The 19,360-nt window shown below is 55.4% G+C and overlaps 1 protein-coding gene across 2 annotated transcripts; it reads right to left on the bottom strand.

Moving 5' to 3' along the window:
• Positions 1 to 1,582: 1,582 nt before the first annotated feature.
• CADM4 (cell adhesion molecule 4) lies at positions 1,583 to 15,972 on the bottom strand. 2 transcript variants are annotated; one of them, XM_043598701.1, is made up of 9 exons: positions 15,860 to 15,972; positions 6,305 to 6,451; positions 5,827 to 5,979; positions 5,442 to 5,576; positions 4,902 to 5,066; positions 4,683 to 4,773; positions 4,136 to 4,308; positions 3,169 to 3,297; positions 1,583 to 2,625 (listed from the first exon to the last, which is right to left on the bottom strand). In XM_043598701.1, the coding sequence occupies exons 1-9, from the start codon at positions 15,921 to 15,923 to the stop codon at positions 2,516 to 2,518; spliced, it is 1,167 nt and encodes a 388-aa protein (XP_043454636.1). In that variant the 5' UTR covers positions 15,924 to 15,972; the 3' UTR covers positions 1,583 to 2,515. The 2 variants fall into 2 exon arrangements, with proteins under 2 accessions (XP_043454636.1, XP_043454637.1); XM_043598702.1 differs by lacking the exons at positions 1,583 to 2,625; positions 3,169 to 3,297 and adding an exon at positions 3,815 to 3,951 and having other exon boundaries at positions 15,860 to 15,967.
• Positions 15,973 to 19,360: the final 3,388 nt, after the last annotated feature.

Here is a 19,360-nt window from a genome sequence, read left to right as displayed (position 1 = left end):
GCACCCCAATCAAAGGAAGGAGATCCACACAAAATCAGAACCACAACCCAGAGTGGTCAGATTTGGGATGAGTGAAGCATAGGAAGCTGTGGGAGCCAGAGGAAGTGCCTGCCCCAGCCTGGAAAGGCTTCCAAGAGGTGGTGATCTTTAAGCCAAGGATGAATAGAAGCCAACTATAGAATAGGAGTCCTGGCACAGGGAACAGCAAGGGCAGAAGCCTACAGGCAAAAAGTAGTGCATGGTTTGATTGAGAAAGCGATAGCAGCTACGTATGCCTGAAACAGAATTAAGAGAGGAGAAAGGCTCCTAAAGGTAGAGTTAAGAGCTCTGACTATACAGTTTGACGGCATAGGAAGCCACTGCAGTATTCCAGGCTTTTATAATTGACTTATATTTTAGCTCAAAACTCTCAAGAGCTCCCATTATACTTAAATCAAACGTTATCATGGCCCAGGGGCTATACATGTGGTCTGTTCCTACTTGTCTCTGACTTCACTCACCTCTTTATCCACCCCTGTGTACCTCTACTTCCCCTCAAACACCAGTGCCTACCACCTCAGGCCTTTGCCATTGCTGTTCCCTTTGCCTGAAAATGCTTTTCCCTCTGATCTTTGACTCATCATTCATATCTTGGCACAGGTGTCAAACAGGCTCTTCCCGATCTTTCAAAGATGGCACGTCGAATTTGCATTAGAGAAATGAGCAGGCTTGTGGATAAAGCAGGATTGGCCACGAGTTGATGGTTGTGGGAGCTGGGGTGAAGGGTGCATGGGACTTCATAGTCCTGTGCTGTCTACTTCTGTATTTGAAGTTTTCTATAATAAATTAATAGTACTCCATCCCCTCACTCTGCATTTTATCTTAAGAGTACTTATGGCAAGCTGAAATTAAAGGTTTTTTGCTTCCTGTTTTCCTCATGGAAGCTTTGTGAGGGTAAGAAAGGAGTCACCCTTTTTCCTTCAGTCCTTAGTGCCTAGAAACAGGATCAAGTTTCAGATTAGTACGAAGCCATCTAGAACACCCAACATTTGCCTATTTTATTCATCATGGCATCTCCAGATCTTTGGGCAGCACCTGGCACAAAGAAACAGGTCAGTGTATTTTTTAATCTAAATTTAGGATCACTCATTTAAAATTTAGTCGAATGAATGAGGGGCCAGGAGTGCCAGGCTAAGGGGGCTTGACTTGACCTAGAGGTGATGGGGAGCTGGGGAAAGATTTTGAGCAGAGCAGGCACAGGTTTTGACAGGGCGAGATGTGAGTTAATTGAAAGGTCCTTTGGAGATTGATTTCCGGGTTAGAGGTAAACCAGGGGAAGGATCTGGGCCTTTGGCCGAGGACAGGGTAGCTCAGTGGCTGATGACTCAAGACTCAGTGGCTTTTGGCCGAAGGAGTGGCCAGGGAAAAAACCAGATTTCTTGGAAGGGTGGAGGTGCCCCTGAAGAGGTAAGGAACTTCTCCTGGCTTGTACTATCCACCAACAACCATCTTACTTCTCCCCCTCCTCCCTCCTTTAATTCAGTTCCCCTCCCAACATAGTGCAGCTCTGGGCAGAGGGACAGACACACAGCCACCCCAGACACTTGTTCTCTCCTCAGTTTAATGGTGGTTAGTGGGATTGCCAAACCCCCTCCCCGTTCCCCTCCCCGCCCCGTACAAAATGTGTGTGTTTCTTTTTTAAACAAGAAAAAGGGGGCAAAAGCCAGGAATGAGGGGAGGGGGGTGCAATCTGATATTTTCATACAGATTTTTAATTTTTTTTTAATATATTATATATAAAACCATAGAGACCAACGCACCCCCCAGACTCCTTTCCCTCTCCCTGGAGGGCCTGGAGGAGAGATGGGGAAGGCCCCCCCAGGAGTGGGTGGACAGAGAGACAAATATGGATAGGACAGATATGGGGGGAGGAGGTGGGGAAGGGGAGCCCAGGAACCTGGGGATTGGAGAAAAGGGTTGGGGCTGTCTCCCTCACCGCCCCCATCAAAGTTATGACACAAAGACACAGAATCCCTGTTTCCATGCCCTCCCCCCCCACCCTTACCCCCACCGTGCAAACATGGCTTTGCAAAGAGGTGCCCAGAGCTCTGTGGAACTCCTACAATGGCTGGCATGGGGTCTGGGACCCCCAAAGAAATCTGTGTTCCCCTTCCCTGCCCACCCCACCCTTCCCAGAATCTGATCCCCTCCCCACAAGACCTGGTTCTGCAGCCTAGGGGCCCTGGCCTTCCCCCAGTTATCTTCCCCCAACCCAATCCCTACCGCCCTCCCTGGACTTGGGGGGTCCGGACCTTTGGCCCCTGCCCCCTGGGGGGCCCAGGCCTCTAGGCCCTTGCTTCTGGCCCTTGCAGAGACCTGGGATCCGACACCCCCCATCCCTGCCCAAGCGTCTGAGGTGTTAGTGGTGGGGGGAGAAGCCCACCATCCCAGACTCTGGTAAATGTCTTTGCAGCTGGCAGTGGGGTGGACCCCAGCCCAGGCCCAGGCCCAGGCCCAGGCCCGGGTGGAGGTGGGGTCAGATGAAGAATTCTTCTTTCCTCTTGTGTCCGTCGCTGCCATTGAGAAAGGCTTCTCTTGCTTCTCCCTGCTCATCCAGGCCACTGGCCTCGTGGGTCAGATAGGAGCCTGAGGGGTGACAGACCCCCAGACAGAGGTGACATATATGTGGACCCAGGAGTTGGACAGAAATATACGGGAAGGGGAGACAGACAAGACATACCAGGCGAAGGAAGAGGGAGAAACGGAACATTCAGGGAGGGAATCAAGTGCAGGGGATTGCAAAACAGGGGCAGAGAAAGAGGTAAAAGCAGAATTAGGAAGACTCCGAAAGTTCAAAGAAAGACCAACCCTTATCTGTTCTCCTGGTGGTGTCCCCTTACTCTGCTCCCAACGAATCCAACAATTTAGGGAGATGAATTGTTTTATTCAAACTCTTGGCCTTAATTTCACCTTCAGTGTTTCACCCCTTTCAGAGTCAAGGCCGAAAAGTCAGCCGGGAATCTTGGCCTCAGGTCCCGCCAGGTTTCGAATCCCGGCTCTAGGTTCCGCCCTCTTATCCTCTGGGCGGTACGCCCTCCCGCTTTGCAACCCGGGCTCTAGGGCCCCGCCCTTCCCGAATCCCACAACCAACCACACCCCCTGCAGAATTCAGTCCCCGCCCCCACTCACCCTTCTGCCGTACAGAGCACCAGACCATGCCCACCAGCACACATATGATCAGAAACACCAGTAGCGCCAGGATGCCGCCCACAATGGCGTAGGGCACCGACGTCTGAGCCTCTACCACCGCACCCGGGTCTGCCAGAGGGACAGGGCGCAGGACCAGGTCATCAGAGCACAGTCCCAGCCTGGCCCCATCGCTGCTGCTCTTGCAAACCAATCCACACAACTAACCGCGCTTTTACGTGTCACGCCCCTCAAACTACTGCCACGCCTGGCCCCTTGTCCTGGTTCCACTCTTTCCTGATGCTCCACTTCCACAAAGAACGCGTGTGTTGGTTTGTACACTGGCCCGAACCAGCCCCTGAATCATTTTGCCAGTACTACCCCACTCCCTCCCCCCACCACTCCCCAAAGAGCAGAAACAGCACATCTCTTTTCGTTCGATTCCTTTGACCCACAGAACCTGAGGTCCAAGTCCCTTCCCATCTTGTCTAAAACGCTCCAGGTATTTAAAAATGCTGAGCTAGGGCCCAGCAACTTCCAAAATTCGTGCTCCACTGTCATAAGAGCTAAACACATAGCACTTATTTTGTGCTAGGGCCCATTCCAACCGCTTTATATATTTAGCTCATATATAATCTTCACACCCCTATGAGGTAGGTGCTATTGTTTATTTCCGCTTAACCAATGAGGGAACTAAGGCGCAGAGTTACGCGCAATAGGACGCTGCAGAGCCCAGTCTGAACCCAGGCGGTCGGTCTGGTCGCAGAACTCCCGGAATTCAGTTGGCTGTGGACCCCAAAGAATCACCCTTTGCCAACAGGCCCCTCAAACACCCCTGCAGGCCTTGAACCATCCAACCCAGCTCGCCCATTCCCAAGACCCCCCGCCTCCCAGGACGAGCAGAGACCTCCTCCGAGGCCCCGCCCCCGCCTTGAGCCCCGCCCCCAGGCCTGCGGCTGCGTGCCCTCACCGTAGACCACGAGTACATAGAGCGCCCTCGCGTGGCCGTGCTTGTTCGACGCCTCGCAAGTGTAGGTGCCATTATCTGCGGATACCAAGCCAGGCAGCGTAAGCGTCTCCCCGACCGCCTCGGCGCGCTCTGGCAAAGACTCATTCCCGCGGTTCCAGCGGATCTGGTTTGGCCTGGGCGTGAGGGAAGTATAGTCAGACTTAGGGACACAGGTGCCAGCATCCAATTCTGACTTCTCGGTAATCTAGATATGTAGTATCTGCCAGTAAGAGGCTCCTTACTCTCCCCATCCTAACCAATAAAACCAACAGTCCCGGGCACAGCTTCCACCCATCACCGGAGTCTCAAGAATCCTAGCCTCCTGTCCCCCGCCCGTTCCACTATCAGAATTCAGGAGTCCAGGGCCCCACAGCCTCCCCCCTTCAGGACGCAGAAGTCCGAGCCCCAGCCCCTCTGTTCGCCCAGTCCCCTCTTTCCCGAGACACAGGTGTCCAGGTCCCCGGTCCCTTCTCCTCAGGACCCAGGAGTCTCGGGTCCAAGAGCTCACCTGGGGTTCCCTGTTACAGCACACGTTAGCACCAGCGTGTCTCCCTCCCTCACTACAGCTTGGGAGGCATGGATCCGGGCCGTGGGGGAGTCTGTGGGCGGAAGTGAGATGGGAGAGTGGTGGTCTGGGTCATCTCGCGGGGCTAGAAACCCTCCCGGGGGCAAGCGGCTGGCGTTGGGACCCTCCGGCCCCCCGCGTCCCGGCCCGCCGGGCACTTACACTGCACGTCCAGCACGTACTGCGTCTGCTTGCTGTGTCCGGAGGGCAGCGCCTGGTTCTGCGCCTCGCAGATGACGATACCGCCGTCGTCCTTGCGGTCCACACGAAACCGCACTGTGCTCGCCACGCTCCAGACTTTGCCATTTTCCTGGCCGCTGCTCACTCCTGCCAGGCCGGGCCGGGACTCGGTCAGGCCGGGATTTCGGCCCCGCCCACCCCCACAGCCCAAACCAAAGCAGACTATTTGCCAAGCTCCGCCTCTTATCCACAGGCCTCGCCTCCAGTCCCCCAAGCCACGCCCTCCCCGAACGTAGCCCCCAGCCCCAGGTGCCTCTTCCCAAAGCCCCTCCCTCTTTCACTCCCAAGCCCTCTCATCTGTCAATTCCTTCCGTAGCAGCATATTGGGTGGCCAGGGTCAGCGAAACCTGTGCGCTCTTCTCCAAGCCCCGCGCACTTATAAGCCAGCAGGTCCCAAGACCCGCTTCCTCTCAGTCCCACCCCTCGCCGGCACTTCCCCGGTGACCCCACCCCAGGTAGTACCTTTCAGCTCCTTGCGGTCCCGGTACCAGCGCAGGACAGCGGCGGGGCGGGACCGAGGAACCAGGCAGCTGAGCTCCACCTCGCCTCCCTCCACCGCCTGCTCCCGGACCTCCACCACGGGATTCTCTGGGGCCACTGCAGGGAGAAAGGGGTTAGGGGGGCGGTCAGCGGTGGCACTGAGGTGGACTCAAAGAAACTAGGTGCCACAAGGGTCCCAGGTGGCAGGGGTCAAACACAGGCTGGAGGTCAGGAAGACCGGCCGTGTTTCCTGGGGGCAGGTGTCGAGGAGGTTAAAAACAACCAGATTTAAAAATCAGGTCTCAGGATAAGGGACAAGCGGAGGAGAAAGGAGGAGGGGATGAGTTTGAGGAGGGAGAGGCGTTACCCAATACAGTAAGCGTGGCAATCTGGTGGTGGGTATCCTCCGTGTAGAGCTGGCAGAAATAGCCCCCCTCGTCCTCCAGGCGGGCATCTGAGAGCCGGATCCGCACGCGGCGCGGAGAGAACTCCTCAAGCTGGAAACGCTCATCCTTCAGGGCTAGACAGAAGGAACAGGAAGGAGTGAACCTAGGGAATTCTGGCTCCGCGGACCTGCCCTTCCTCCAGAAGCTTACAGTCCTGCGCTCTGCCCCTTTTCCCCATCCAGCCATACCCGTGCATCTCAGGGACCCCCACCTGTGACTCCCTTGGGGACCCAGAATGATCCAGGCCCTCATGCCCACAGGACCAGTTGTCCAGGCCCCTAGCTCCATGCTCTGTCGGGACCCGAGTCCACACTCTCCCCTCTGTCCTTTTTCAGGACACAGGGGTCAGGCCCCAGTCCTTCTCCTTCAAGACTCAGGATTTCCTACCCCAGCACTCACCGCGGGTGCCGTTGAAGAAGAGGGTCTGCCGGGCTGGGTTCTGAATGACAACTATGGATCCATCGTACTGGTGCAGCCGGCAGGTTATCTCGGCCACCCCTCCCTCAGCCACGGTCACATTCTCTGTCTGTACTTCCTGTCCAGCCCCTGGACCAGCAGACAGAGAGACAGGATAGGAGACTCGTTGAGGGCTGCGATTCAGTCTTTTCTCTCTCCCCCGTTCCTCCCCCATCCAAATCACCAATCTCTCTCTTTCCCCTCTCATTCAGTTCCTTGCAGCCAACATTTCCCAAGGGCTGGATTCTGGGAGGTAAAGACAAGCTGCTCCAGAGAAGCTACAGTCACGATCCAGTGGTATGTGCTCTAATGGGGACAGCACAGAGCACACGGGGAGCCCAGAGGAAGGGGAGACTAAGGCTGCCTAGGGAGATGGGTGATCAGAGAAGGTTCTGGAAGAAAGCTCCATTGGATCCAGATTTTAGAGTGAGCAGTTCAGCAGGTGTGGGAAACTGCTATGTGTTCACCAAATCCCACCTTTCACACCTGGGCACCCGTTGTAATTTGTCTGCAGTGATGGCCACAATATTCTTCCCATCCCTGCATATGCCCTTTGTAAGTTGACTTTGGCCCTCCTCTGTCATAAAGCAGGCGTTCTGATCCTGTTGACCTGGGCAGGCCCTGTGACTTGCTTTGACCAACCACTTGCTTTGACTTGTTTTGATCACATTTCCTAAAAGTGATACTGTATGGGTTCTCGAGCCTAGCGTTTCTATTCGTGCCCTCTTGCTGCCCTGAGACCATCAGGTAAAGATGCCTGGACTAGCTTCCCTGAGGGTAAGGGACCACATGGAGAGAGAAATCCAGCCAGTAGCCAGCACCAACTGCCGGTCATGTGAGTGAGGCCATCCTGGCCCATCCAGCCCCAAGTGACTGCAGCCACATGAGTGACTCCAGCTGAGACCCAGAGATGAACTGCCCAACCAACTCAGTCCAGATCGCTGACTCCCAGAGTTATTTCCCAGAGCAAAGAACCATGATTGTTGTTTAAAGCCACTACATTTTGGAGGGTCCCTTATACCACCAAAGTTAACTGGTAGGACACACGATTGGACTACATTTCCTCAGATCCCTTGTACTTAGTTGGGACCACGTGGCTGGTTTCTGGCCAGTGGGATGTAGGTGGAACAGAGAAACACCTCTTCCAGGCTGGCTCATGTCAATCACAGTCGTTTTTGCTGGCTGAATGGAGAGGACCCCAAGGAGCCTGTAGGAGAACAGGATCACAAGCTGGAAGGAGCCCAGGGCCCTGACTGCCCGCTGTGACCTGCCTGCACAGGACTGCAACGTGAATGAGAAATTCACTTTTTTGTTAAGCCGTTGGGATTTCGGGGCTGTTGTTATTGCGGCTAACCTACCCCGATTAATCCATCAGAGGAGGAAGGTAGGGGATTAGTAAGGGGGTATTTTCAGCAGAGGCAGCAGCCTAGAGTACAGCTCGAAGCTGGGATTAATCAGCATCACCATCACCATCACCATTGTCATGGTCATCGTCAAAATAAAATAACCACAATAGCTACTGTTTATTAGGCACTTGCTATGCCTGTGCCAGGCTCTGTGCTAAGGGTGTTACCTCTATAATTTCCATTTAATCATCAGAGTACCCAAATAGTTAGGCACTATTAGCAATCCCCAGCTTAAAATTTTTTTAATGCTGCTTTTGATTTTTGAGACGGAGAGAGAAAAAACCGTGAGTAGGGGAGGGACAGGAGAGAGGGAGACACAGAATTCAAAGCAGGCTCCAGGCTCCGAGCTGTCAGCACAGAGCCCCATGTGGGGCGCGAACTCTCAACCCGTGAGATCATGACCTGAGCTGAAGTCGGACGCTTAACCGACTGAGCCACCCAGGCACCCCGATCCCCAGCTTTTTAAAATTCCCATTTCATGGGTGAGAAAGTTGGTCCAGAGAGAGAAAATGACTTGCTCAAGGTCTTAGAGTGGCAGTGGAAGGGCCGGGATCTGCATGCAGAGCTCTCTGATGCCACATTTTACATCCACATCCACCTCCTGGTTGTCTGGGTGAAATTGTGCAGCCCTGGGGAGGGGGTGTGGGATGTGCTAGTGGAGGGCCACAAAGGCCAAGCCTGGAGATTAGCTTTTACCCTGAAGGCCAGTGGAGGTTTTGAAGCAGGAAAGTGCCATGATCAGATCTGGTTATTTACCTTTAAATGTGGGCTAACTCTGGCTTCGTGTCTCTTGCATTCTGTCCCATTCATTCGAGTATTTCCTGAGCAGTAGGTAGGTGCTTAGGGGCTGGGTGCCCAGAGATGAGTCACATGAGGTTCCTGCCCTGGAAGGCCTTCAGGATTTACAGGGAGGTAGATGCAAATCACTATAATTGACCATCAGAAGTGTTATATTCCCTGTAAGAGGGCTCGGTAACCCAATTTGGATGCTGAGGGGTAGAAAAGATTAATTCTGGAGAACGGAGGCAGAGACAGCTAGCTTCCTACCCAGCATCCATAATCCAGCATCCATAATTCTTCTTAGTAAAAGAACCCTGATTATATTTATGGTTGCCCTATGTCCAGCAGAAAAAGATATTCCCAGACTCCCTTGCAGCTAAATGAGGCCATGTGATAAAAAGTTTTGTACAAACTCGATATAAGGATAAGTGACTTCCCTGGTAATTCATATGGTAATTTCAGGAGGACTTCCTAAAGAAAAGGGACAAGTCCTTTTTCTTCCAGGTTGCCTTTATGCTGCCCGGAACTGGGATGTGATGCCTGGAGTTCTGGCAGCCACTTGACCAAGAGGACAAGGGCACGAAAGGTAGTGGAACTAAGAGCTGGAAGGTACCTGAGTCTCTGGTGATGATGTGGAGCTGCCTCCAAAGCCCTGGATGCCTGCTTCTGGACTTCGCTTAGGTTTGAATATAATGCTTTGTGCACTTAAGCCACTCTTATGGGTTGATTTGGCACTTCTTGGAATATCAACATGTCCAATCCTGGCCCCACATATTTTTTCCTCCCCATGTCTTTTTCAATCTCGGTAAATACCACGACCATCCACCCAGTTGCTCAAGCCAAAAACCTTTCCCTCTCTCTAACATCCATTCCATCAGCAAGATCTATCCATCTACCTCTAAGACATATCCCAAATCAGTTCATCTTTTTACCGCCACCCTAGTCCAATGACACGGTCTCTTACCTTGACCTTTAAGAGCTACTCAGGGGTCTCCCGGCTTCTACGCCTGCCTCCCCTCAGGCCATTCTCCACACAGCAGCCAGATGGAGTTTTCCAGAAGGTAAATCAGATCAAGTCACCTCTCTGCTTGAAACCCTCTGAAGGCTGGTGCCTGGATGGCTCAGTTGTTAAGCATCTGACTTCAGCTCAGGTCATGATCTCATGGTTCGTGAGTTCGAGCCCCGTATTGGGTGAACATGAGCCCTGCATAGGGTGAGCTCCGCTTCTCTCTCTCTCTCTGCCCCTCCTGGGATTCTCTGTCTCTCCCTCTCTCTCTCTCTCTGCCCCTCCTGGGATTCTCTCTCTCTCCCTCTCTCTCTCTCTGTCTCTCTGCCCCTCACTCACCTGCACCCTCTCTCTCTCAACAAACAAAAACAAAAGAGAAACAAAAAAAACCCTGGAAGGCTGCCCATGACACTTAGGAAATAAAGTAAAATCTATATTCCTTCCCTGGACCTTGAAGGTGCTATGTGGCCTGGACCCCTCTGACCACAGTTCCAACCACCCTCCTGCTCCTCCCTTTCCTCCAGGTGCATTGGCCTTGATCTTCCTCAAATTCACTGAACTCGTTTCCACCCCATGGCCCTTGCACTTGCTCTCCCCTCTGCCTGGAATGTTCTTCACTGCCTCCTGTTGTCGTTCAGGTCTCTGCTCACATCCACACCTCCTCAGGGAGCCCTCCCTCACACCTCACACGTCCCCTTACCTCCAGAACACTTTCTGTTCTGTCCCCACTGGTTTTATTTCCTCTACAGAAATGTCACTGAAATTATCTTGGTAATGCGCGTACTCATTTACTGTGTTTGTCCCCTGCCACCAGAATACACGCCCCATGCAAGCAGGAATGTAATCCATCGGTTTCACTGCTGTACCCCTCCTCCCTAGAAGTGTCCCTGAAGCTAGATAAGTGTCTGGGAGATTGACGGATGAATAGCGTGTGCTGGGCACGATTTCATTTCAACCTCACAACGACTCTGTGACATCATTATCCTCATGGTAGACACCTGGGTTGATCCCAGCTGGACCACTGGCCATCTTTGTGACCTTGGGCAAGCGGCATGACTTTTCTGAGCCTCAGATGCCCTGTCTGTAACATGGGGATGATGCCAGTGCCTTGTCTCCTAGGGATCAGCCCAGTGCCCAAAGCTCAGGGAGCCCTTCCTGCAAAGCTACTGTTATTACAACTCCGGAAACATGCCTGTGCACATGAAAACTGGCCTGCCTGCACATCCTGGTGCTTAAAAAACAAAACAAAGCAAAGCAAAGCAAAACAAAACAGAACAAAAACATCCTGAAGCCTAGCCATTGATCCTGGACCTCAGGGCTAACCCAGTGCTAGCCCCCCATTTTACAGATGTGGAGAATGAGGCTCAGGGGTCCCAGGCCAAGTCAGTGGCAGAAACTCAACATCTCCTGGGAGCCATCAGGACCTCTGCATCTGCCCCCGCCCCTACCATGCAAATTATTCCTCTGCTGTCTGCTTGAGGGTGCACATGGGGTGAGGGTGGGGGGCTTTTGTCTTGTTCCCTCCCCCTCCTGAGGAGTCAGTAACCAACAGTGTCTGTGCCTGGAATATTAATGTCCCAGGAGCTTTTGTTTCAGGGTTGGGGAGTTGGGGGGTGGTGAGGCGGGACTTGTTAGTCCGAGAGGGCTAAGCTTTTGGGACTTGGGCACTGGCCCTTTAAACGGTGTTGACAGCCTGGAGTCGTCATGGGGATGGTGCCTGGAAAAAGGGACTGGGGAGGGCTTGGGAAAGAGTGGCTGAGCAGGTGATAGGTAGAGACCCAGAATCCAGCCCTCTTCTCCTTTAGACCCAGAAGTCCAGCTCCCAACTGCCTCTTTTCCCAGGATCCAGGAGTCCAGACTCCTAGCCCCCTCCTCCAATCAGGATCCAGGAGTCTGGGTTCTCAGCCTCCTCCTCCTTCATCCCCAGAAGTCCTGAGCCCCAGCCTTCTCCCCCTTCAAACCCAGGAGTCTGGGCTTCCAGCCCCCTCCTCCTTCAGGACCCAGGAGCCAGGGGTCCAGAGTACACAGCTGGTGGATGTTTCCACGGAGACTAAACAGGGTGGGGGGAGCACTTCCTGGGTCCTGAGTCAGCGAATACCCAAGGGAGTCTCAAGGTCACGGTTCCGGGAAGGTCACAGCCACCCCCTCCGTATCCGCTCCCCAGGGGGCTCATGGCTTCATGCCTCCTTCCCCCACTTCCTCCCCTAGGGAGGTGGTACATCCCTTCGTCCTGAATGAACCCCCCCTCAGCCCCCCATCAATGGCGGAGTCCGAACATCCTCGCACAAAGCATCAATTCTTCCCCAGCTCAGCCTTGTGAAGGCGCCTGTATTCGCAGGACCTAGGCGTCAGGGTCCCAGCCCCTCCTCCCTCGGAAACCTGGAGTGGGACCCCCGGTCCCTTCCTCTCCCAGGACTCAGTAGTCTGTACCTCCATTCCTCCCACAAGACCTAGGAGTATGGATCCCCAGCCCTCTTCTCCCCTTAGACCCAGGAGTCCAAGCCCCCAGCCCCCTCCTCCCTCTGAGACACTTAGCCTTCTACCTCAGATCCCAGAGTCTAAAACCCTGACCCCTCCTCCCTCAGACCCAGGAGTCCTGGCCCCCAGCCCCCTTCTCTCCTGGAAACTTGACTGCAGGTCCACAGTCCTCAACCCTCAGAATCACAGTCCTGCCGTCCCCCAGCCTTCCGTCCCCCTCCTATCTGGGGACCAAGCATCAGGTGGGGGCGTAGGGGTGAGTCAGCAGCCTCACACACAAAGTGCCCCCTATGGCCCCCACGTTCCTGGGATATTCAGAACTCCCTAGATTCTGGGCCTCAGGCCCAGCCAGGGGGTGGGAGGTTTCCCCTGGGCGTGGGGTCATGGGGGAATTCCTGCTTCAGGAAGGGTGCAGGCCTGCACTGAGCCCTCACTGTCCTACCCTCCACCCCCAGTACCCTCTAGTCACCCGCTCCCAGGAGAGCCCAGGCTCTGTCGCTGCCCTCTTGCCCCACTGAGTTACTGCAGAGGAGCCTTAGTGCCTGGTTCTCGGAGGACTATGGGCCTGGGGACTGCACTGGCAGGAACCAGTGGGTGCTTGGGTCTTGGTGCCACAGGCCATTGGGCGCTGGCGAGTCTGACTGTCTCCAAGCATCCCCCCCCACCTCCCCCACCCAGAGAGAGAAAGCTGCCTTTGTGTTCCCCAAGACGGGGACAGGCCAGGCTCGCACGACATTAACCCACCCCGGGCCCCAACCCTGCTGTGTCTAAGGTCTTGGAATCCATTGCTGAACCTGACCCCCAGCTCTGGAGACTCAGGCATCCAGCTCATGGGTGGGTGGGGGTCAGTGACAGAAACCACCCAAGGCCTGCACCCTGGGGTGACTCATGTTGGGGGCAAGGTCCCCCTGCTCTCAGAGTGACCTGTCAGAACTCTAGCAGGGAAAAGTGAGTCACTGGGGAGGAAAACATTTGGGCAACAACAAACTCCCCCTCTACAAAGCCCCCTAACTCTAAAACGGTCGCTCTGTCTTTTCTCTGTATCTGGTATCCGTTCCCTCTGCCCCTCTCTGCTCTATCCAATTCCCGGCCTGTGGATCTCTGGTTCTGCCTGCGTGCATCTGGTCAGGCAACGCATCTCTCTCTCTCGCTTCCTCTCGCCTGCCCACCCTGGGCCCTTCTTTCCTTTGGCATCAACCTCCTCCTCCTTCTCTGGTATTCTTGGCAGATGTGGGAGCCAGGAAAGAGAATTCGGTTTTGGAAGGGCACACAGGGACCCCCATCTTCCTTCGTGCTGGCTGGCCAAAGTGAGAGAGGAAAGGGGTGACTGAGAGGAAGATGATGGAGGGACCGTGAGCAACGCCTGAAATCTGGCAGCCAAGGTCATTCAGAAATATCCAGTGAAAAGGAAAGCAGACAGGGCCCTCTGATACCAGGTACCCCAGCCCCCTAGCCCATGCCGTACGGAAGGGGGAAAGTGAGGCTCAGAGAAGGGCGGGGACTGACATAAAATCACACCAGAGAGGCTGGTTCCTCAGCTCCCAGTCCAGAGTGCTCCCCGTGACACCCAGCTCTCTCCCAACTTGGAACGCCCCATGCCATTTAATTTAGCGAAAGTTTAGAGAAGTAAGATGCAGGTGCCAGGAAGCAGCGACTTGAACATGAAACAAGAAACAAGCCTCTAGAGCTACCTCCCAGGAGCGCTGGAGAAAAGACTCCTGAACTGGGCAAAGCCGTCATCTTAGGTTCTGATTCTGAGAGAATCCATCCCATGATTCTAAGCTGTCAAGATTCCAGATGTCAGAGGTGTCAACACTCAGGATCTCCCGGAGGTCAAGATCTCAGAATTGTAAAGCTGTCAAGAGGCTAGAATCCTAACGCTGTCAAGGTTCTAGAATTTGAAAGGTGGCAAGATTCTAAAGACTCGGGGATTCTAGAGTCCTAAAGACGCCGGTGTTTTCAAACACCCTCAGGTTCTTTGTTTACTGGATTCATTGGTTCTAGGATTCTATGAACCTGGTTCAGGAGCCTAAAAGAAGACAGAATAATAAAACTGGAGGGCACGTAGCTAAGGTACCAAAGCGCTCATGGGGAGCAGGGCGGGGGGGGGGGGGATTGTGGCTTGTCTGCTGCAAAGAAAGAAGGAGATGGTAAAAGTTCCAAGCAATGGCAGAAGACTTTAGAAGAAAGCAAGGTGCAGCGTGAGAGGTCGGCTTTGCCCCTCTGGCCTTGTCCTGAGGAGAGGGAGGCTGTGCCCCAAACCCTGCGGTGCGGGATGTGTAACCACACCCGGTTCGCCAGAAACCCCTTGGGAGGTCCGAGCTGGAGTTCCCTTTCAGGTCACTGGGTTCAACACTTTACAGAAAGGGGAACTGAGGCCCAGAGAGAGGAGGGGGCTTGAGGTCGGCTGCTGGGGCAAGTGGCAGGAGGCAGGATGTAAATAAACCCTGGCCCCCAGCCCTGTGCCATCTGGCTACACACCTCTCCCCAATCTCTCCCTCCACTTCTGCCCAGCCACCTCCCAGCCATCCATTCCTCCTAAGAGCGGCCTCACCCGCTGGGGAGGGGGTGACCTGTGGCAGGTTTGAGGCACACGCAGTGTGAGAGTGTGAGTGTGTAGGTGACGTTTCCTGACCTTGTCCCCAGCCTCAGGGTCACCCTATCGTGGAGGTGTCCGGCTTTTCACAGTGTGTGATGTGGCTATGTGGATGGCTCCCTAGATGTCCTGGAGGGGGGCTTCTCTGTAAGTTATGGTCTGGGTGTGTGAATGGGGGGGGGGCAGCATTTGCGAGGCATTCGCTGAATCCACGTGTGTGCCCACATGCCAAGGTTCCTCACACACTTCCCAACACGCACACACGCGCGCACACACACACACACACACACTTCCCTCCAAGGCCCTTCAGGATGCCCTGTCTGACTCAATTCCTCTCCAGGGCACAGAGGGATGAAGGGGTGCAGGAATTAAGGATGGGGTCAGGGAGGTTGTAAGGGTAAAGGGGGGAGCAGAGAGATGGGGGACAGGGGGACACTGGGACAGAGAGGCGGGGATGGATAGTGGGGGGAATGAAGAAGAGAGGTGACAGAGGGGGCTAGAGAAACGGGCAGGAAAGATAGGGGATAGAGACAAGGGGATGGGACAGATGGGGGACAGAGGGAAAGGGACAGAGAAACAAGGGTGACAGTGAGACAGGGACAGAGAGGGAGAATGGGGGCAGAGAGGGACAGCAGAAATATAGAGGGACAGAGAAGGAGAATAGAGAGGATGATGGGGGGACAGAGTGACCCAGTAAAAAGGGGCAGAGACCAAGGGACAGAGGTGGGGGACAAAGACAGGATGGAGAGGAGGGGGACAGGGCGGCAAGGAGAAAGGGGGACAGACAGGGGGGACAGGACTTCCAGACCGAGGGACAGAGGACAAGGGTAGGGGGACAAGGAGAGAGACTGAGGGACTCACAGACAGGCGGACAGAGGGACGCAGAGACCGAACAGAAGGACAGCGGGACCGGCCCAGAGAAGGCGGGCTTGCGGAAGGGGTGGGGGGGGGGGGTAATGGTGGTCTCGGTCCCTTTGTCCCCGCCGGGATCCGGGCCTGTGCGGGGTGGGGGGGGGGGGCTGCGGCACAGCGGCCGGGGCCCGCGTCCCCCTCCCCCCGCTCGCGGCTCTCAGCTCCCGGCTCCCGGCCCGCGCTGCGCTTTGTCCCGGGGAGGGGGCCCGGCCCGGCCCCGCGCGCATTGTTCGGCCTCTGCGGCCCCGCGGCAGCCGGGCTGTCACCGCAGCGCGCCCCCCGCCCCGGCCCGGCCGGCCGACCCCGGCCCCCGACCCTACCTGGCCCCGCCGCGGCCGCCCACAGCAGCAGCAGCGGCCACTGGAAGCGCCGGGCCCGGCCCATGGTGCCGCCGCCGCCGCCGCCGCCGCCGCCGCCGCCGCCGCTCGCTCCCGGCCCCGCACCTGCACCGCCCGCGCCGCCCGCCCCGCCCCCGAGCCCCGCCCCCTGCCCGCCCGGGGGCGGGGCGCTGTGGCCGGGGCGGGGCCGGGGCCGGGGCGGGGCCCAGGCCGGGACCGGGGGTAGGGGGTGGGAGACCCAGGGGGCCGAGAGACGGTGGGGGTGGGGGGATGGTGGGGGTGCGGGCCCCCCAAGAGCCGGGCAGTTGCGGGCGGGGGCGTGCGGGGGATGCGGGAGAACGGGAGGGTGCTGCGTGAGGGCAGAGGTTGCGGGTGCTGTGCGAAGGGGTGAGTGTGAGTGTGTTGGTGGAAGCGTGTGCGAGGGTGCAGGTGTTGCGTGAGGGGAAGGAGGTGAGTGGTGTGTGTGAAGGCTTGGGTGTGTGTGGAGGGGAGTGTTGCGTGAGCGTGTGAGCATCGAGGGAGGGAGGAGTGTTCTGTGGGAAAGGTGAGTGTGAGAGGTGTTCTGTGGACAAGTGAGTGCAGGTGAAGGTGTCACATGACGGATTGTGACCTTAGCCACCCCGAGCTCCGGGAGGGCGGCACAGGGGTGTCTGGGCAGGTCCTGGATCTCCCAGGCAGGGCTGGGCGGGGCGGGGGTCAGGTCCCACCCTTCCTACCGTCCAGACTCCGGAATCCAGTGTTTCCACATCATGCATCACTCTCCTGAAAGGGGCCCCTGAAAGGGAACCAGCTGGAAGGAAGCCTAAGTCCTGAGCCCCAGAGAGGGAGAGGCTCCCACGCCCTAGCGTCTAGCTTCCCCACCCCTGCTTCCCCCCGCTCTTCCTGCCCCAGTCTCTTTTGTGTCCCTGACTTTCCACCCGCGCTTCCCACTCTCTCCCATCATTGTTGCTGACTCACCCCTCCAGATTCGGGTCCCTTCTCCCTCCTGGGGAGTGGTCTCCCTGAGCCCACTTCTGTGGGACCTTGTAGACCCGGTGCAAGTTTATCACCCTTAGAACCCGGGAAGAGTGAGAAACGACGGAAGGTAGGAGACCGCGACCTCTCCCAGGCCCGTGTGACAGTCAGATAAACGGAGACATCCCAACTTTGAAAACCCTTGCTCTTTACCTCCATCGCTACCGGAGTGTTCTACATTCAGGCCCACCAGGGGACTTCAGCTCCAGATACCCTTTCTGTCCTCGGTGTCCAGCTCCCAGCATCCTCTCTGTCTTCGGGACCCAGACTCCCATCAAGCTCTGCGTCCGCAGGATCACCCTTCTAAGCAACCCCTCTCCTTTTCCATTCTCAGTTCACCTTTCTATAAACTGGGGGAAGAGGCCTCGCATTCTCCGTCTTAGGACGGGTGGAAGAGAGATGTCTGACCTGGAGGTGGGAATCTGGGTTGGGAGGTAGGTCGCTAACTGTTGTCTTTGCCCCGAGAAAGGTCCCCTTGCCCATGGCTCCTGCTCCATGACCAACGTCTCCTGCTTCAGCTGAAGGACACCCCAGTAGATGTCGGTTTGGTTCTCGTCTCTCTTCTTTGGGCCCCGCCATTCTTCCCTTCCAAGGATATCAGGAGAGTGGTGGTCCTGTCCACACCCTGCGGCACATCAGGGTACTTTATCCATTAGGGTTTTCATTCAGGTGACAGCAAATCCGACCCAAGTGGCTTCAGAGAAAGAGAACTGGGCCACATAGAAAAAAGTGTCGGGTACAGCTGGCTTCAGCATGGCCCGTCTGTCTCTCTGTCCTAAGGGTAAGTGGCTCCCCTCATGTTGCAAGATGACTGGCAACCACACCTTTCCTTCTCATCTGGAGAGAGGAAAAAGCAAGACACAAGGAGATGGAGAGAGCCAGACTGAAAGAGACTGAGGGGAGGGGAAGAGAGAGAGAGGGGGGGAGAAGAGGTTTAAGCTTCTTCAGCAGAGTGGGGAAATACTTTTCCCCAGAAGCTCCTAGAAAACCTTTCACTGGGTTTCATTGTAAATTTTTGGAAATGTTGGGATGGTGCAGACTGGATGTTAATTGTTTACTCGATATCATTCTGTGAGATAATAGAAATATATGTATGTATATCGTCTTTGCCCCTGGCTCCTGATGCAGAGCTCCCGAAAGCCTTGTAATTTCCTGGGCGATAGGAATGTCTTTTTTTTTTTTTTTCCAATTTTTTTAATGTTTATTTATTTGTGAGAGACACAGAGTGTGAGTGGGGGAGGGGCAGAGAGAGGGAGACAGAATCCAAAGCTCTGAGCTGTCAGCACACAGCCCGAAGCGGGGCTCGAACCCACCGACCGTGATAGCGTGACCTGAACCAAAGTCGGATGCTTAACCGACTGAGCCACCCAGGCGCCCCGGAATGTCTTTTGTTTTAATGAGGTGACTCTGGGTGGGTTTCTGGATGGCTCCCAGGTGAGAGTTGGTTCCTGGGATAGAGCAAGCAAGCCATGATGAGATGGGAAGCTTGGAATTTTCCGTCCTGCCCCACCCCCCCACCCCCCCAAGAAGGGAGAGAGTGAAAAATGGAGTTAGAGAACGATCACGCCTATGTGATGGGGGGGTCCTCCAGGTTGGCGAGCACCAGAAGGTGCTGGGCTAGTGGTGCTCCTGGAGAAGCTTCGTGCCCCTTCCCATAAACCTTGTCCTATGAGTCACTTCCATCAGGATGTTCATCCGTATCCTTTGTCATATCCTTTTACAACCTACTGGTAAATGTAAGTAAACTATTTCCCTCAATTCTATGAGCCGCTGTAGCAAATTAACCCACCCCTAAGAGGGGGTCATGGGAACCTCTGGGTTTTAACCGGTAGGTCGGAAGCACAGGTGACCACCTGCCCTTGTGACTGGCATCTGAGGTGGAGAGTGTGTTTGTGGGACTGAGCCCTTAACCTGTGGGATCTGACGCGATCTCCAGGCCGATTGTGTCAACGTTGGGTGACGTTGTAGGACACCCGGCCCAGGTCACAGAGAACCGCTTGCTGCGGGGAAAACTCCCCCACATTTGGTGAACAGAAGTGTTGTGAGCGTGGCAGCGGCAGTGTGGCAGTGAAGGGACAGGAGGCACACAGGAGAAAGACACAGTAGGAAGAACTGGGTGGTTTTTTTTTTTTTTTTTCCTTACACATTCCCTCCCTCTTTTTCCTCTTTTTTTTTAAAAAAAATTTTTTTTAACGTTTATTTATTTTTGGGACAGAGAGAGACAGAGCATGAGCATGAACGGGGGAGGGGCAGAGAGAGAGGGAGACACGGAATCGGAAGCAGGCTCCGGGCTCCGAGCCATCAGCCCAGAGCCTGATGCGGGGCTCGAACTCACGGACCGTGAGATCGTGACCTGAGCCGAAGTCGGACGCTCAACCGACTGAGCCACCCAGGCGCCCCCTCTTTTTCCTTTTTAAGAGAATCCTGATTTTGTTCAGGCATCCACCTTTCTTTAATAGCCAGATGATG

This window comes from Prionailurus bengalensis, chromosome E2 (genome assembly GCF_016509475.1).
Source record: "Prionailurus bengalensis isolate Pbe53 chromosome E2, Fcat_Pben_1.1_paternal_pri, whole genome shotgun sequence".
Classification (NCBI taxonomy): domain Eukaryota; kingdom Metazoa; phylum Chordata; class Mammalia; order Carnivora; family Felidae; genus Prionailurus; species Prionailurus bengalensis.
Note: the sequence above shows the minus strand (reverse complement) of the source record. Positions and strands in the feature narration are given on the sequence as shown.

Excerpts from the sequence above, each read along its gene's own strand:
- CADM4 (XM_043598701.1), bottom strand. The coding sequence starts at position 15,923 with ATGGGCCGGGCCCGGCGCTTCCAGTGGCCGCTGCTGCTGCTGTGGGCG. Across the intron at positions 5,577-5,826 it reads TGCCACGCTTACTGTATTGG|TGGCCCCAGAGAATCCCGTG; the intron begins GTAACGCCTCTC and ends TTCTCCCTGCAG. Across the intron at positions 2,626-3,168 it reads GTGCTCTGTACGGCAGAAGG|GCTCCTATCTGACCCACGAG; the intron begins GTGAGTGGGGGC and ends GTCACCCCTCAG.